Source organism: Gavialis gangeticus, unplaced genomic scaffold (genome assembly GCF_001723915.1).
Source record: "Gavialis gangeticus isolate Ggan-Ray unplaced genomic scaffold, GavGan_comp1, whole genome shotgun sequence".
Taxonomy (NCBI): domain Eukaryota; kingdom Metazoa; phylum Chordata; order Crocodylia; family Gavialidae; genus Gavialis; species Gavialis gangeticus.
Window position 1 is genome coordinate 66855773 of NW_017728992.1, and position 15078 is coordinate 66870850.

Here is a 15078-nt window from a genome sequence, read left to right on the forward strand (position 1 = left end):
ATGATCTGCTCAGGTCCCTTCCAACCCTAGAAACTATGAAACTATGAAACAGCAGCATATATCTCCTGGCTTGTCACTTACATACAATTTTCTTGTTCACCTCTAAGGTCTTGGTCTCCCCCCCACCCCTTTACTCTTCCTTGGAGCAAACATCTCCCAAGCAAATCATTTTTCATTTTTCAGTTGCAGGATGGAACTGATTAGATTTGGAAGTGGGAGCCATTGCCCTCCTCAGTAAGCCACCTGTGTTTTGCAATCTCCGATATGTGCATTTGCCCCTCCATGCTGTTCTGACATGTGCCATGTCAGAAAGGAAGTCTCATAGACCAGAGGTTGCCTGCTGCCAGGGTTTGCCCTTCACTCAAGGAGTTTTGATAGCTGCTAACAACACAGTAGCTTTGCTGAAGATTATTCTACCCTACTTTGCCTTGCGAATTCTATTTCTGTCCCAGTGCCACCTTCCAGGAACACAACACATGCCTCATCTTCATCTTTATCCACCCACCTCATTAAGTGACACAGATTACATGTGAAACACAATGCACAAGGCAGTTCCTTTGCTCTATGTATATTTGCTGCAAGTTTGAGCTGTTTTCCATTTTCACACCTCTGACTCAGTAGTGTGGATTTGTTCTCTCTCCAAGGAGGAGCATCGATGGAGCATGTTACTTAGTAGCTATGCATTACCAGGCTGTCCTGTTTCTTCACAATATTCATATGATCTTTACAATACCCTTAAGATCTCTTATGGAATGGATATTCTACTTCTTCCTCAAAAGACCGTCGATTTTGAGCTGGGGCTTAAAGAATGTGAAAAATGATGAATTCCTAGGGGTAGAAATGCATTCTCTGTACTTGTATGAGCACCTAATGTGACTAAAATCAAATCTTCCAGAGCTTCCATTGGAGTGGCTCACATCAGAACCAGATGTAACTGGAGAATGCTTGTTCTCAGCCTCCTTCTGAACAAAAAGAAAGAGTTAAGGTTAAAGTGGTGTAACAACGAATGATATTAAGGAAAGGAGAATTTAGGCTGAATGACAGGATGAAATCCTTGTTGATGAGACCTATTTGACTTTGGAATGGTTTCCCAAGAGAAATGGTTACTCTTAAGATGAGACTATTCTGCCCACTGTAGGACACAGCTTTGTGCTAACAAGAAACAAACCCATTGGCCTTTCCATCTCTGGTTTCTGTGGTTCTCTGCTTTGTAAGAACTGTCATTTCCATTGAGAGTATTGTTTTACCTTCCTCACCCAAAGGCCCAACAACCAGATTTCTATGGGATATTAATTGAGGGTTGTAGGATAAAAATCATCCCTGTAGGCTGTGGGCAGGCCATGAGATTGCAGTATGGTCCCAGGGCTCTCACTGCGCTAATACAAAATCCACTGCCAGCCTGCACACTGTGGTCCCTCTTCTGTAGGCCTGGCAACTAGGACTATGTGAAGCTTCGGTAGCCGATTCAATTTGAGGAGATTCGTCCCAGTTCAGCAGCCAAACCTCTGAATCTGAATCGAATCGGGAGACCCATTAAAAGGTCCAAATCAAATCCGGAGTCTCCAAATTGATTCAGAAAAGATTCAGAGAGATTTGGAGATTTGGATCGGTCGGGGAGAGGCAGGCACAGTTCATTGTGCTTATCAGGGCAGGATGTCTGTGGGAGACTCCTGGTGCAGCTGTTCTAACAAACAAGTCATTGATGAAGATATTGAACAAAACTGGACCCAGGACCAACCCCTAAAACACTCCACTTGATACCAGCTGCCAACTAAACATCAAGCCATTGATTACTACCCTCTGAGCCTGATGCTTCAGCCAGTTTTCTATCCACCTTACAGTCCATTCATCCAGCCCATACTTCCTTAGCTGGCCTGCAAGAATGTTGTAGGAGTCAGTATCAAAAGCCTTGGTGAAATCAAGGTATACTGCAGTGACTGGCCTTCCTGCATCCAGAGCCAGTCATCTCATCATAGAAGGCAGTAAGGTTGGTCAGGCATGACTTCCCCTTGGTGAATCCATGCTGACTGGTCCTAATCACCTTGTTCTTCTCCAAGTGCTTAGAAATGGATTCTTTGATAATCTGCTCCGTGATTTTTCCGGAGACTGAGGTGTAGCTGACTGGTCTATAATACCCTGGATTCTCTCTATTATCTTTCTTAAATATGGGCACTATGTTTGCTCTTTTCCAATCATCCAGGACCTATCCTGATCGTCATGAGTTTTCAAAGATGATGGCCAGCAGCTCTGCATCACATCAGCCAACTCCCTCAGCACCCTTGGGTGCATCCCATCTGGCCTTATGGACTTGTATATGTCCGTTTTTTCTAAATAGTCCCTAACCTGTTTTTTTGCCACTGTTGGCTGCTCACCTCCTCCCTAAACCAGGTACAGTAGTCTGGGAGCTGACCTTGCCTGTGAAGACTGAGGTGAAAAAGGCATTGAGTACTTCAGCCTTTTCTGCATCCTCTGTCACTAGGTTGTCTCCCCCATTCAGTAACGGACCCGCACTTTCCCTGATCCTTCCTCTTTTATCTTCCTTGAAACACTTTTTTCTGTCACAGTGATGGACTCAATCATGGGCAACTGGTACCTCCCGAGTCTGGGTGGTCCCCCAGCAGCCAATTGCTCGCCAGGAAGGGGGGATCCCCCAGCAGCTGATTACCAAGCCAGCAGCAAAACCAGAGGTACACTTCTGGTTTTGCGGCTGGTGCTTCCAGGGAGTGCATGGCCAATCTCAGGGGGTGCATATGCACCCTCGTGCACCCCCTACGCATCGCCAATGGACTCAATCATTGCAAGACTGAGTATAAGTCTTTATTTCTCATTCAGAAACCCCTTGCATCCATTATTACCTTGTTCATAAAAGCACTGACTGTAATTAACCTGCAGTTCAAGAACCTATATTTAGCTCCCTGCCCTAATGCTTTGTTCCATGTAGAGGGAAAGCTCATTACCTGTTCAAATTTTGGTGAATCAAGTTACATACACTACTGACGTAATCAAATACAGAACCATGTCACTGTTACTCACTTTAAAACAGGCTTATGCTCCTATGCTATTCTTCCACTCTCATTTTCCAGTAACCTTCCCTACAGTACCTGCCTGAGAAAGTTCAGGCCTTTTTGTTGCTGCATAGAGGACTTGAATTAAAAGCCAATGATAGTTTTTGTTTTGCATTATAGAAAAGAGTAACAAATGACATTTTGCAAAGTCAATTCCAGCTCATGCTGCCTCAAAAAAGATTATTTTAACTTGGTCTCTTGGTCTAGAAGCATCTCTGGTCTAATTCCATTAAAAATTTCAACAGTGAATTTACCCAAACACTTTGCAATGTTGTATAGCTTGGCATTAAAACTACTGTACAATTTTACCATATTTGCTCAAATCCAAGAGAAGGTCATAACCACCACCCCCCCACACACCCACTGCAGTCAGCATCAGGAGGAAAAAGCTTCATCTAGGATTGAAGTACCAGGGCAAGCAGTAGCTCAGCTCTGGCTTTGGCCCCAGGCCCCAGGGGTGGGGGAGTGGGGAGCACATGGTCAGGATGAGTGTCAGGGAGACTGTGGTGGGGGGAAACCTGCAGCCTGCTCCCTCTTTGTCCTCCACCATGCCTGTGCCTGCTCCCCTGACCACAGCTACCCCCCCCCACTTACCTATTGTTCCAGCTCCAGTCCTTTCAGCCTGGCCAGGAGGTGCCCCCACTCTACCCTAGCCAGACTGTGCTGGGGCCAGATTGCTGCGGGCTTCCTCAGGGTGGGAGCAGCAGTGCAATAAAAAGTGAGGGGGTAGTGGGGGGCAGGGAATGGGGGAGTAGGTGAGGCTCAGGGGGTGCATAGGGTGGGGGAGGCAGGGGCCTGGCTGGGCTGGGGCCATACTGCTATTGACTACTCTGGAGGAGCAAAGCTGCAGCAGAGGGTAAGGGGGTGGGGGAGGGAATTGGGGAACAGGGGCAAGCACAGGCAGGAGGAGCAAGAGGGAGGCAGGCTGTAGGAGGAAGTAAGAGGTGGGGAAAGCAGGGAATGTGAGGCAAGCACAGGCATGGGGGGCAGGCAGCAGGGGGCCACAAGGGGAACAAGGGGCAGGAAAGCAAGGGATGGGGTTCTGGCCCCTTGCCTCCCCACCGCTGCTTTCTCTGCCACAGCAGGTGGGGCTTGAGGGGGATGAATTTAAGATGATTTTCCACAAATTAGATTCTATACATGGAAAATGCTAACAAATTTATATTTTGCCATGCACAGAACCTAATTATTGGGGCAGTCATCTTAAAGGCAAAGTCTTGGATCTGGGTAAACACGGTATATAAAATAGAATAAAGATTTTTATTTTTAAAAATGTCGTTTAAGCGTGCAGAACCCTATCTTCATTTACAATAAGTCCCTGAATACCATGCTAGCAGCTAAAATGAGTCTGAAAGTAGGTGTAAATAATACCGACCTAAAAGCATCTTTGCACTGCCAGTGTGGTGTGTTTGGAAATCAGTTAAATTAAAATCAGGCCCACAACATTTTGAATATATGTACTTAAACCTCCCACATATCCATGTATTCAGGATATGGGTGTGCTGCAATTCTTTGTATGCACACGGATATACAATTATCGGATTAAATCAAACACTTGCATATTTGAGATCTGCAAGTTTAATTAATAAATGTATCCCTGGGCATTTGCTGTGGTAACTGTACAACAATGGCACAGAGTGGGCCTGCTTGTTCAAATACTGGAATCATGTCCATCTTATTAGATATGGTACCTGAACTAACTTACTGAAAGGTATTCTGGTCTTGAATACATGTTTTTCATATTTCGTATGAAATTCATTATTACCAAAAAGTAACCGACCCTTTGAAGCAGGATTCTTTTTCCTCCTTGACCAGAATTGAGAGGAAGTTTAAATGTATTTGGCTATTTTGTTTAATGTAGATGTACTATAACAAACAGAGCTGAATTGTAAAACATGAAGATTCTCTCTTGGTTTGGAAAAAGCAGAGCTACGGGAAAGCAGGGAGATGAGAAAACTGGCAACAACGACACTGATCAGTTAGAAAACAAAGGGTTTAAAGTCCCTAAAAGCTAAATATTACATTCAAACTTATAGGAATAAGGAACTGAATTAGATTGCTAATGAGAGGTGCATACTTACTACTGTAAATCAACAGTCCTAATCTATCCCATGTTGGTGGCAGTGAAAAAGGGCCATTGCCTTCTGATATGTGTTTGGTGGTGCACGCAATAGACAGTCTGTACTTTGGAGCTCTATCCATTAAGACAGACACATGGATGAGACACATTTGAAAGCCCAGAGGAGGGAATGACTAGAGTCGGATGTTTATTTTTTACTAGAGGGAATTATGGAAGGAAATGAGACTTCAGGAGACGTCGAAATGGAAAAGAAATGAATGTCTTGACTTGACCTATGCAAAATAAGTAGTTGGCCTCTATCCATTTCTGAAGTTGCTAGCTGTGCATCGTGTCTCATAAATTTGCCATCATGGCTGGTAATTAAATCATTTTTATTGCAATCTCATACCAAAGCCAAAGATTTAATGGCCATAGAAACAAAAATTCCCCCCCATCACCTGTTGTTTTCCAAGGACTGTGGCATTTAGGACCATATTTAAAAACCTGAAGCCTCTGAACAGTAATGCAATGAGAAATACAGTACATCTTTTCACAAGGAAAAGATATGGAAGGTGCCTTTAGCACATTTTGTGCTATCAGAAGCAGGGAAAATTCAATTAAGTTACACCAGGCTGGAATTTGACCTTGTGTCTTTTAGAACACACTGACCATTCTTGCCTTATGTGGGTGTTTATTTTATGAAAATGTGTGTTATTTATGTAGATAGTGCTTGTCCCAGTTAAGTTGTGTCTACTCAGTAAATTTACCATGGTTAGCAGCAGCTCCTCCAAATGCACTGCACCACTCCCGGCAGAGTAGCTACATCTGCAAGTGCCAATTAGCCCACCCCAATAGCTAAATAGATGCATTTATGCTCCTTCCAGTTTAGAAAGTAAAAAGCCCAGAGAGCACACCTACAAGCTATGGTATATTTACCAGGTAGACATAACCTAAGGCTTAAGACCTCTTAAGCCATATTCCAGAAACCAGGGGTTGAGGATAAAATTTTTCAAAAAGGCCTGAATTCCAGTTTCAAAAATGATTCTGGCACTTTGGGTGCCTAAATCCCATTAACTTGTATAAGATTTTTTAAATATTACCCTCAGTGATTTTCTTCTAGAGGGAGAATTAAATATTTTATCTTGCCTTCAGAATAACCTCTGACTGAGCACATAAAAAGAGTCTGAGAGGCAAGGATTTTTTATATCTTTTATTGGACCAACTGTATAGCTGGGAAATTTGTTGAGTAAGAACAGCACTTTGTGCTACATTAAACTGCTTTACTCATTCTTCCAGTTGCAGGTTAAAGAAAAGTTTAAAAAGCATGTTTATTGTTGCTTCTACAAACTATGAGCTGAGTCATGGGAAACTGGTTCCTCCTGGCCCTGGGGGGGCATCAGCAGCTGATCGCCAACCGGGGGAGTACCCCCAGTAGCCAATCGTCAACCGCAAAGGATCTGCCAACAAACTGGAAGTGCCACAGGCAAAACCAGAAGTGCTGCTGGCACTTCTGGGGGGGGGCATGGGCTGGCACTCCCCACTCCCTGGCCAGAGAGGGCCAATTTCAGGGGGGACGCATGCCCCCTATATCCCCCATGCATTTCCTTTGAGCTGAGTACACACAGGGCATAAGGCTATGAAACAGGAATGAAGGAATAATTGTACACAATTAGATATGAACTTTACATTTAAGAGTGGCAGTTTTCAAAAAGCTCTGTATTGGTCTAACTCATCAATGGTAGTTTCACAGTTAATTTCAATGGAAACAAAGGTTGGCCAATACTAAGAATTCTTTAAATATTCCTACACTGGCTATAAACTGTTTAGAAGAACTCGTTTAACTAAATGTGTCATGATTCTTAACAAAACCCAGTCCAATAAAGAGGTTTACCAGTGGTAGGGACCTACCTAAGTTACAGTGAGACACAGGGTTTTTCTCAGTCCGCTCATGGTGCACACAGCCAATTTCACAGGCATTTTTGCAGTGGCCCTGCCCCTCACTGCTGATTGGCAGAGGGACCCTGGTAGCCCTGCCCCTTGAGCTGATTGGTGGAAGGTGCCATCACTCAGGCTATGTCACTACCATTTTTTTGTCCCGCTCCTCGCCACTGATTGGTGGAGGGCCCCTTCACTCAGTCTACATCACTACTGCTATTTTTTTTCTTGGTTGATTTTGTGGGAAGTTGTAGCCAGTGCTGAATTTCTCAGCAATTGTAGTAATCATGGACAACGCTGTTTTTCACGGTTTCTGCAAAATCTGCAAAACTGCAATTTAGGTAGGTCCCTACTCATGATATCTGAGATTTAATTGTCTTCCCTCAAGTGTTGCAAGACTGGAGATGTGTCTGACTGTAAGACTTCATATTTGTAGGAAGGATTCTCAGAAAATGCCAGCCCCTTCTCTCTCTCCACACAACCAACAGCAAATTAGAGTCACCTTTTACTGAACTCTTAGGAGGCATCTTTTTTGTACAAATGTCAGGCTTTGAACTGAATTCTGAATTCATTTCTGGAACATATTTAAAATGTTGGTTTCCCTGGAGGTATTTTGTGGACATAGTTCCTGGTTCTATGTCATATGACTAGTCCTCTCTGCTTGATACTCTGAGCATATTGTTGAGGGTCTAAATAGGGTAACTATACCTCCTATTCTCAAGTTTTCGAGTACTCGGAAACTCATTTTGTATACTGATTTTTTTTTTAGTAAACTTATAATCACTGGAGGAATAAGGTTCATGAAATAAATATTACTGAATAAGAATATCCCAATGCAGAATGTCTAAAAGAGACCAGCAACTCATCTCCATAAAATATTAGATCTTTCATGCAGTAAAAAGTGGCATCAGTTTTTTTCTATGACAATTGCCATGAATTATTCATACCTACAATCCATCAAATCTCTTTGCTTCTCGCTTAAGTGATCACCTCTTATCTGTGCCTCATACAGGAAAAATAAATAAATAATAAGTAAAGGAAAGCTGGGGTGAGTCACTGGGAAGCAGCAATCAAAATATATTAAGCAAGAGATATCTCTTGTACTTATATGGATTAACTCCATGATACCGGCAGTCTGAAACTTTCTAAGTAAAACAGGTTCTTTCTGACTTCAGACTTTGCTCCAACTAAGTTTTAAATGCTGACAGTTCTGTGTATTGAAGGGAGACAGTTTTGCCTGAGTTATGTCATAATCGTAGCTACTGACAGGGCAATAATGAAATCAGGACATGAGAGGTTATCTTATGCTGGAAAGGACATAGAGTTGCCTGCAATATATGCCAGTGATTCTGTGCTTGTATTTTCTTAACCAGAGATCTCAGTGGTACAATTTTATTGCGATTTTGTCTTCCTGATTTTAGATGAAGATTTTTGACAAAAATAAAGATGGACGATTGGATCTGAACGATCTGGCAAGGTAGATTTTAATAGTACTGATATGGCTCATAAGTTTCTGCAGGTGGATCTGGATTATAAGCAAGTGGGTGGATTATAAGCAATAGCCTTCCACCTCTGGAGGCCTGAGTTTGAATCCTACCACTCAGGTGAGATCAGTTTCTTCTTGACTTAAGTATTTCTACTGTCTGGTTCACCACTACTACAATATCTGAGTAAATGCCTAGTGAATAAGAGCTCTAAGTTATGTCAGGATTGTTCTTCCCTTCATCTATACACTCTGTCTGTAGAGGAGATTCAAAGGCAGTGACATGGTGGCTGCTGGAAAGTACTGACGCAGTATTTCTCAAATGAGGAGTCACAAGCCCAAATGGTGTTCCATACTTTCACCAGCCTTGTACTTACCAAATAAGCACATAGGGTTTGGCTTGTGATGGTATTTTTCTTGTTGAAATGAGGTCCTGCCCTAACAGTTTTGAGAAACATTGAGATACTCACTGCACTAAAGGATTCTGGGCTGCATGTCCAGAAACAACTGAATGAGGAAAGGCATAGTTCTCATACATGCTTATTCAGCTGTGCTTTGTCCTCATCCCTATCTATGCCAACTCAGAATCCATCAGTGCTCTCCAATTTATATTCCATATCCTTGTGTGCTTAAATATGTATATGGAGACAAAGAGAATGAAAAATAACATACAGAGGCTGCTGTTACAATTTTTTTTCTAACCATAGCATAGTAAGTAGCCCCCTTACAATGCACACGAATAATCTGGTACTTAATAATGAAGTGAATTGTGTAGATTAAATTCTGCTTAGAGTGAATATCGGTCACATCACAAAACTTTCTGTGTGGGGGCACAATTTGGCATTCTCTGTTCAGGAAAAACTTAGGACTTGAATAGCAGCCAAAAAAAAGAAAAGCTTTTATCGGTCCTTCATGGGAAAATTTGCCCACTGTCAGTGTCCAAACCAGTATTATTTTGTCCTTTACTTTCACAACCACTAAATTCAGCTATAAGATAACGATACATTTTCTATTTTTTTAAATTCAGCAGCACAATCCAATTACAGAGGAATAATTGGATACTAACCTCCCTTTGGAGACAGATGTCCTCACCTGGTATTACTGTTGGAAATGTTCTGTAATGGGCAGATGCATGAAGACGTACATTTTTTAGAGCAGTGATCGAAGGCATGTGCACAGCTCTTCCCAACAACTAGAGGGAAGGAATTATGTTCACATTAGCCACAGACCTTTCTTTAAAATACCCCTTGCAATAACTTTCTTCTTCAGAGGCCTATAATCTACAGTCCTTTTTGATTTATGGACAAGCAGAACTAAACATTTGTGTGCAGACAATAATTGAGTAGGTCATAATTTCTCTCTGTCTCTCTCTTTAGGATTCTGGCGCTCCAGGAAAATTTCCTCCTTCAGTTCAAAATGGATGTAAGTAGCACTATTTTCCAATTCATTCATTCAGCTTCTTTCAGCAAAGGTAATTCAGGCCTAACTTCAACCCATTATCTTTTATTTTCCACTCAGGCTTGTAGTACAGAAGAAAGGAAGAGAGATTTTGAGAAAATTTTTGCACACTATGATGTTGTAAGTTCTCTATAGTCATTCATGATTATATTACATATATTATGAAGCACACCCAGACTGAGACATAATGGAAGCACAGTAATGGGAGGCACTACACTGCCAGGAGTCTCCTCCTTCAGGAGAAGCAATACTTACCGAATCACAAAAACAGCAGTAGTTTTACCTCTGTGCCCTTTGAGCAGTTGGGTACCACCTGCATGTCTCAATCCATCAGCTAGAATGCGACACCCTATATCCTCATTCAGTACAGCAGCAATAGGACAGCACACAAAAGAAATACCCTGGTTGCCTCCTCTCACTTGGAGAGCTACCTTTTGTTGTCATTGGCTAGTTTCAGAAGACTGAGTAGGATAGTCCCCAGAAGTTGTCCCAAACAGGTGACTGAAGATGTCCCCACCTGTGAGGGGACAAGAAAAGTTGCAGGCAGATGGCTTGGGTGGCTGGGGGATGACAGGAACATGGAGTCCTGAGGGGAACTTTCTCTTAGTGAAATGCATATGATGTTTTCTCTGTCTTTCAGAGTAAAACAGGAGCACTTGAAGGTCCAGAAGTAGATGGCTTTGTCAAAGATATGATGGAGCTTGTCAAGGTGTCTTCACAATTCTTTGCTTTTATCATTTTCCATCATTTTCAATGGAAACGAGTTGTGTATGTTTTTAGGCAGTAATGTAATTTCCCAAGCCTGAAACTCTGGAGTCAAATTCAGGTTGTCACAGGAAAAAAAATGAATTTCATGGTCTGAGTATAAACACTGTTGGATATTGGCTTACATCATGGTAGCTTTGTCTGACATGCAGACTGGAACAATTTCACACAACGAATGCTTTCTACTTAACAAAGGCCCATAATAGTTTCTATCCTAAATTAGACAGACAGCACAGTTCAGCAAACGTAAACTAAAAGTGCAGTCTTTCCCAGAGGTATTGTCGGTCAGCTCTGTGCCAGAGGCAGCTATCAATGCCCAGGGCAGTGCTAGCTGCCACAGCAGAGATCACAGCAGCATAAGCGACATCACTTCAGCTCTGGCTATTTCTGTGCCCCCTCACAGATGCAGCACCTGGGGCTGCTGCCTCAGTTGTCCCCCTTAAAGATATACTGCTGGTCTCTGGCAGATACCTATACACACATATGCACGTACATACCTTGGAGCTCATTAACTGAGCTGTAATGGAAAGCTTTCATGGGCAGTATCTGATTCTGTCCTTTCTTTTGCCCCCCATTTTGAGGACAAAGCAGCCCAAGCCTGTGAGGTTCATGGTGTCCTGGTACTGAAGGTCCCATGAAAATCAAGCTCTATTCTTCCATACGCTGAACCTCCAGCTAGTCTCAATTTGCTCCTCTCCTCATACTTCACACTTCCACAGTTAACTGGATGCAACCTTTTAACCTTGTGTAAGTGCCGCTCAGCAAAAATAAGTTAGTTTGGCACAGGGGCATATCTGGGGAGGGTGCAGTGGTGCAATTGAACCCCCCTTTGATTCCTGCTCCACCCAAACTTTAAAACCAACTGCCTGGGAGGGGCAACAGCATTTCTAGTCAGGCAATTCACTCCCTGGTCAAATGACTTCATGGCTCATTATCCTCTCCCTGATTCCTGCTAATCTCTCTCCACTCCACAGGTGTTAATGATCTTTTATTCTTTTTAATGGTCTTGATGTTTTGGTATTTCAAATTAGCTGTTCTTCTCCAATGTTGTGGTCTGTTAGCCATTTCTGGTAATGTCTCTCTCCTATTTTACAGACTGTTTTTAGCTCTTACTAAAACTTTAACTCAGGTGTGGTAATAGTAACTCAGGTATAGAAATGACTGACAGTGAAGTATTGGAGGCTCTGTCAAGACCCTCAATAAATGTAGATTTTGTTTTATGAATCTGAATAAGAGATGTACATTTAACTATAATGACTACAGGACTAATGACACAATACATATGACTATTTTTTGCCTTGTTTTTTGTGGTTTTTTAATATATATATATGGTCTAGCCAATTACTGCACATTCCAATAATTACATATTTTTTTGCTTTGATATTAAACTGAATAATATATAGTGCTAGCCCTCTACCATATTAGTAAAGCTTCTAGTTTTTCTTTAACTGGAGACAGATATGTGTTGTGTTACGTGACAATGTGCCACGCCATCTACAACCCCTTTCCAAAATCCTAGCTCTACCCACGGCCTGGCAAAAAATGCTTCCCTATGTAAATATATAAATGAACATTTTTCTGGTAAATTGTTAATAGATGAGAGGATAAGCTTTCACTAACATGCTTTTCCCATTTACCATGCTGCCTGAGAAGGCTCTTGCAGACCTTAGTAACCATGATAATGACGGAGCCAGAAAGAAAAAAAGACATTTGGCAATGTGATTGGGAAACCATTCTTTCCCCAAAGGAATTATTTTTTCCTCTTCATCATCATCATCCTATTTATAACCATTGATGAATATAATGTTTTCAATAAAACACATTCTGAACTTGAATCTGTTCTTATTATGCAAATATAAGAACTAGAGGCTGGCTACACACATTTGGTCACGTGCTAATTAGTATGTGTCTAATTCGAATGCTCCAGCATTGCCTCACCGTCACATGTATTAAGCCCCTGCTCATTTTGAAATAGCTGGGGGGGCACTTTATCTAAACCTCGTTGAATGAGGTTTAGATAAAGCATCCCACAGCCATTTTAAAATGTGTGGGGCTTAATACACGTGACTGTGAGTCATTTTAAATACAGTAGTTGTCCAGGAACTGCTCTAATTAAAATGCCCCTCCACCACCCCTGAGCATGTGTATATGCAGCCAAAGATATCAATACCAGGAAAGTGTACAGCATTCACACAATACAACAAGATCATATCACCACAGGAAAGAAGGGTTAGGAGAGCCCAAGGCAGGATCATCCCTGACTAAACCATCCCAATCAAGTGTCTGTCTAACCTACTCTTGAAAATTTCTAGGGCTGGAGATTCCACAACCTCTCTAGATGGCCTGTTCCAATGCTCAACCACCCTAATAATGAAAAAGTTCTTCCTAATCTCCAAGCTAAATTTCCCTTGCTGCAGTTTGAGGCCATTGCTTTTAGTACTGTCCTCCATGGGCTCAGGAAATAGTTGGTCTCCACCTCCCTAATAGAAATATACATTCATGTGCCTGTGGTATTTCTTGTGTTTTAAAGCACAAGACTGGACCACATTATTATCTTAGAGAATAGTGACAATCTACACATTATCAACATGTAGCAAGTTTGTGAGAGGAAGCAGGTTTAAAGGATAGGGCCATGGGTTAGGAGGTCTAGTCCCAGCCTAGTTCAGTTGTTTCTCCCTTAGCCAAATACAGAAATCATGTTAAGACTTCCTTGCAGTCATTTAGACATCCCATAAACCTTATTAAACCTATCTTCTTATGAAGAGGCATACATCTACCTTTCTCCCTATTTCACTTGGGTTTATGTGGCCTGCCTGCTTGGTATTTCCTCCTTTGCATTCTTTAGTCAGTCTAGAATTACCACTGCCATATGAGGTTGGAAAAATGATGACTGGGATACTTCCTGATGACTGATTCTTTCTTTTGTCTCCAGCCCAGCATTAGTGGTGTGGATCTGGATAAATTCCGCCAGATTCTGCTTCATCATTGTGACGTGAACAAGGATGGAAAAATTCAAAAATCTGAACTAGCTTTGTGTCTTGGGCTTAAGATGAACCCGTAAATTTGAATGCATTTCATCTCTTGTTTGCAAAGTTTTCCTTTGTACGAACCTGCTGCTACTGGTAGAACTGTTTCAGTGCTGTGCTAAAAATCTGTGTTATACTGCTGAATGTGGAAGGTAATGGCACCCCATCGATGGAATAAAAATGCATCTGCATGATGATACAACAACTGGGGAATGCAAAAAAGGCCTTTTAATTTACTAATTAGATTTCTGTTGCTCACAGAAGCATTCATTTGTGGGGTTTCTGCATTTTTATTAATGATATCTGTATCCACAGCTTATCAAAAATGGGGGCTGATCTACTACTAAAATATTGTCAGTCAGTTCTCTAGAACAGGAAAAGTCTTTCCTTAACATGTAATATCAGTACTGTCATACCATAGCTATCAAGTCCTTTTGATGATTGCCTTCAATGTGAAATCATTGCATTTCTAAACATAAGCATTGTGCTTTATTTGTGCATATGACATTATAATATTGGATGGATGACAGTTTATTTGTGCAAGAATAAAAACCACAATTAAGGAAATGCAGCAGGTGCTTATGAATTATTTTTGGAAAGCCATACACAAGACATGGCTGTTCTATCACAAGTTGATAGTGCGTAGTATGAACATTTATCATCTCACACTTTGAGGGGCAAGTGCACGTGTGAACTTGTCAAGCCAAATTAGCCACTGCAATATCTTCAGATAACCGCAATATCTGATACTTACGTATACTGTTGATTCCACATACCAGGCATGCCCTGCATTTTCCTTCTGGGTAGCTCAGTAGGCTTCACTATGGCTATTTATAATGTCTTTGGTTCATATAGAACACTGTGTAAGTTCTAGGCCCCTGCTCACCCAGAGGACTTTTAACTATATATTTCCTTCTTCCTTCAAGTAAAATTCTTTAACTACCAAGCTGTGCCCACTCTCATTTCGAAGTTGTTAGGCTAAAAGGAGAGAGCCCTTCATCTCTTCTATTTCACACGTAGCAAGTACATGCACAGGGCAATCCTGTTTCACTGCAGGTGGAAACAAAAACCATACTATGTAGAAGTGCTAAAAACAGCAGTCACACAGCTGCTTAAGTGCCATTTAGACACATAAGGATGAAACATAAAGGTGGACAAAATAGCTTCACTTAGGGCCCTAATCCTTCTATTAACACAAACCTTAGTAATATGGCTTTGTGCACAATTTCCCCATAATTTTAGATTTTTTTAAATCAGTAGGTCAAAATTACAACTCCCTCTTTGCCA

The 15078-nt window shown here is 41.7% G+C and overlaps 1 protein-coding gene across 1 annotated transcript in view; it reads left to right on the forward strand.

The window, feature by feature from the left end:
* The window catches only part of SCGN (secretagogin, EF-hand calcium binding protein), a 51342-nt gene extending 36984 nt beyond the window's left edge, over positions 1 to 14358 (forward strand). The window contains exons 7-11 of the mRNA XM_019523884.1: positions 8481 to 8536; positions 9919 to 9964; positions 10061 to 10120; positions 10641 to 10709; positions 13698 to 14358. Coding sequence (XP_019379429.1) covers positions 8481 to 8536; positions 9919 to 9964; positions 10061 to 10120; positions 10641 to 10709; positions 13698 to 13826 — 360 coding nt within the window. The 3' untranslated portion in view covers positions 13827 to 14358. The remainder of the gene's footprint in view (positions 1 to 8480; positions 8537 to 9918; positions 9965 to 10060; positions 10121 to 10640; positions 10710 to 13697) is intronic.
* Positions 14359 to 15078: the final 720 nt, after the last annotated feature.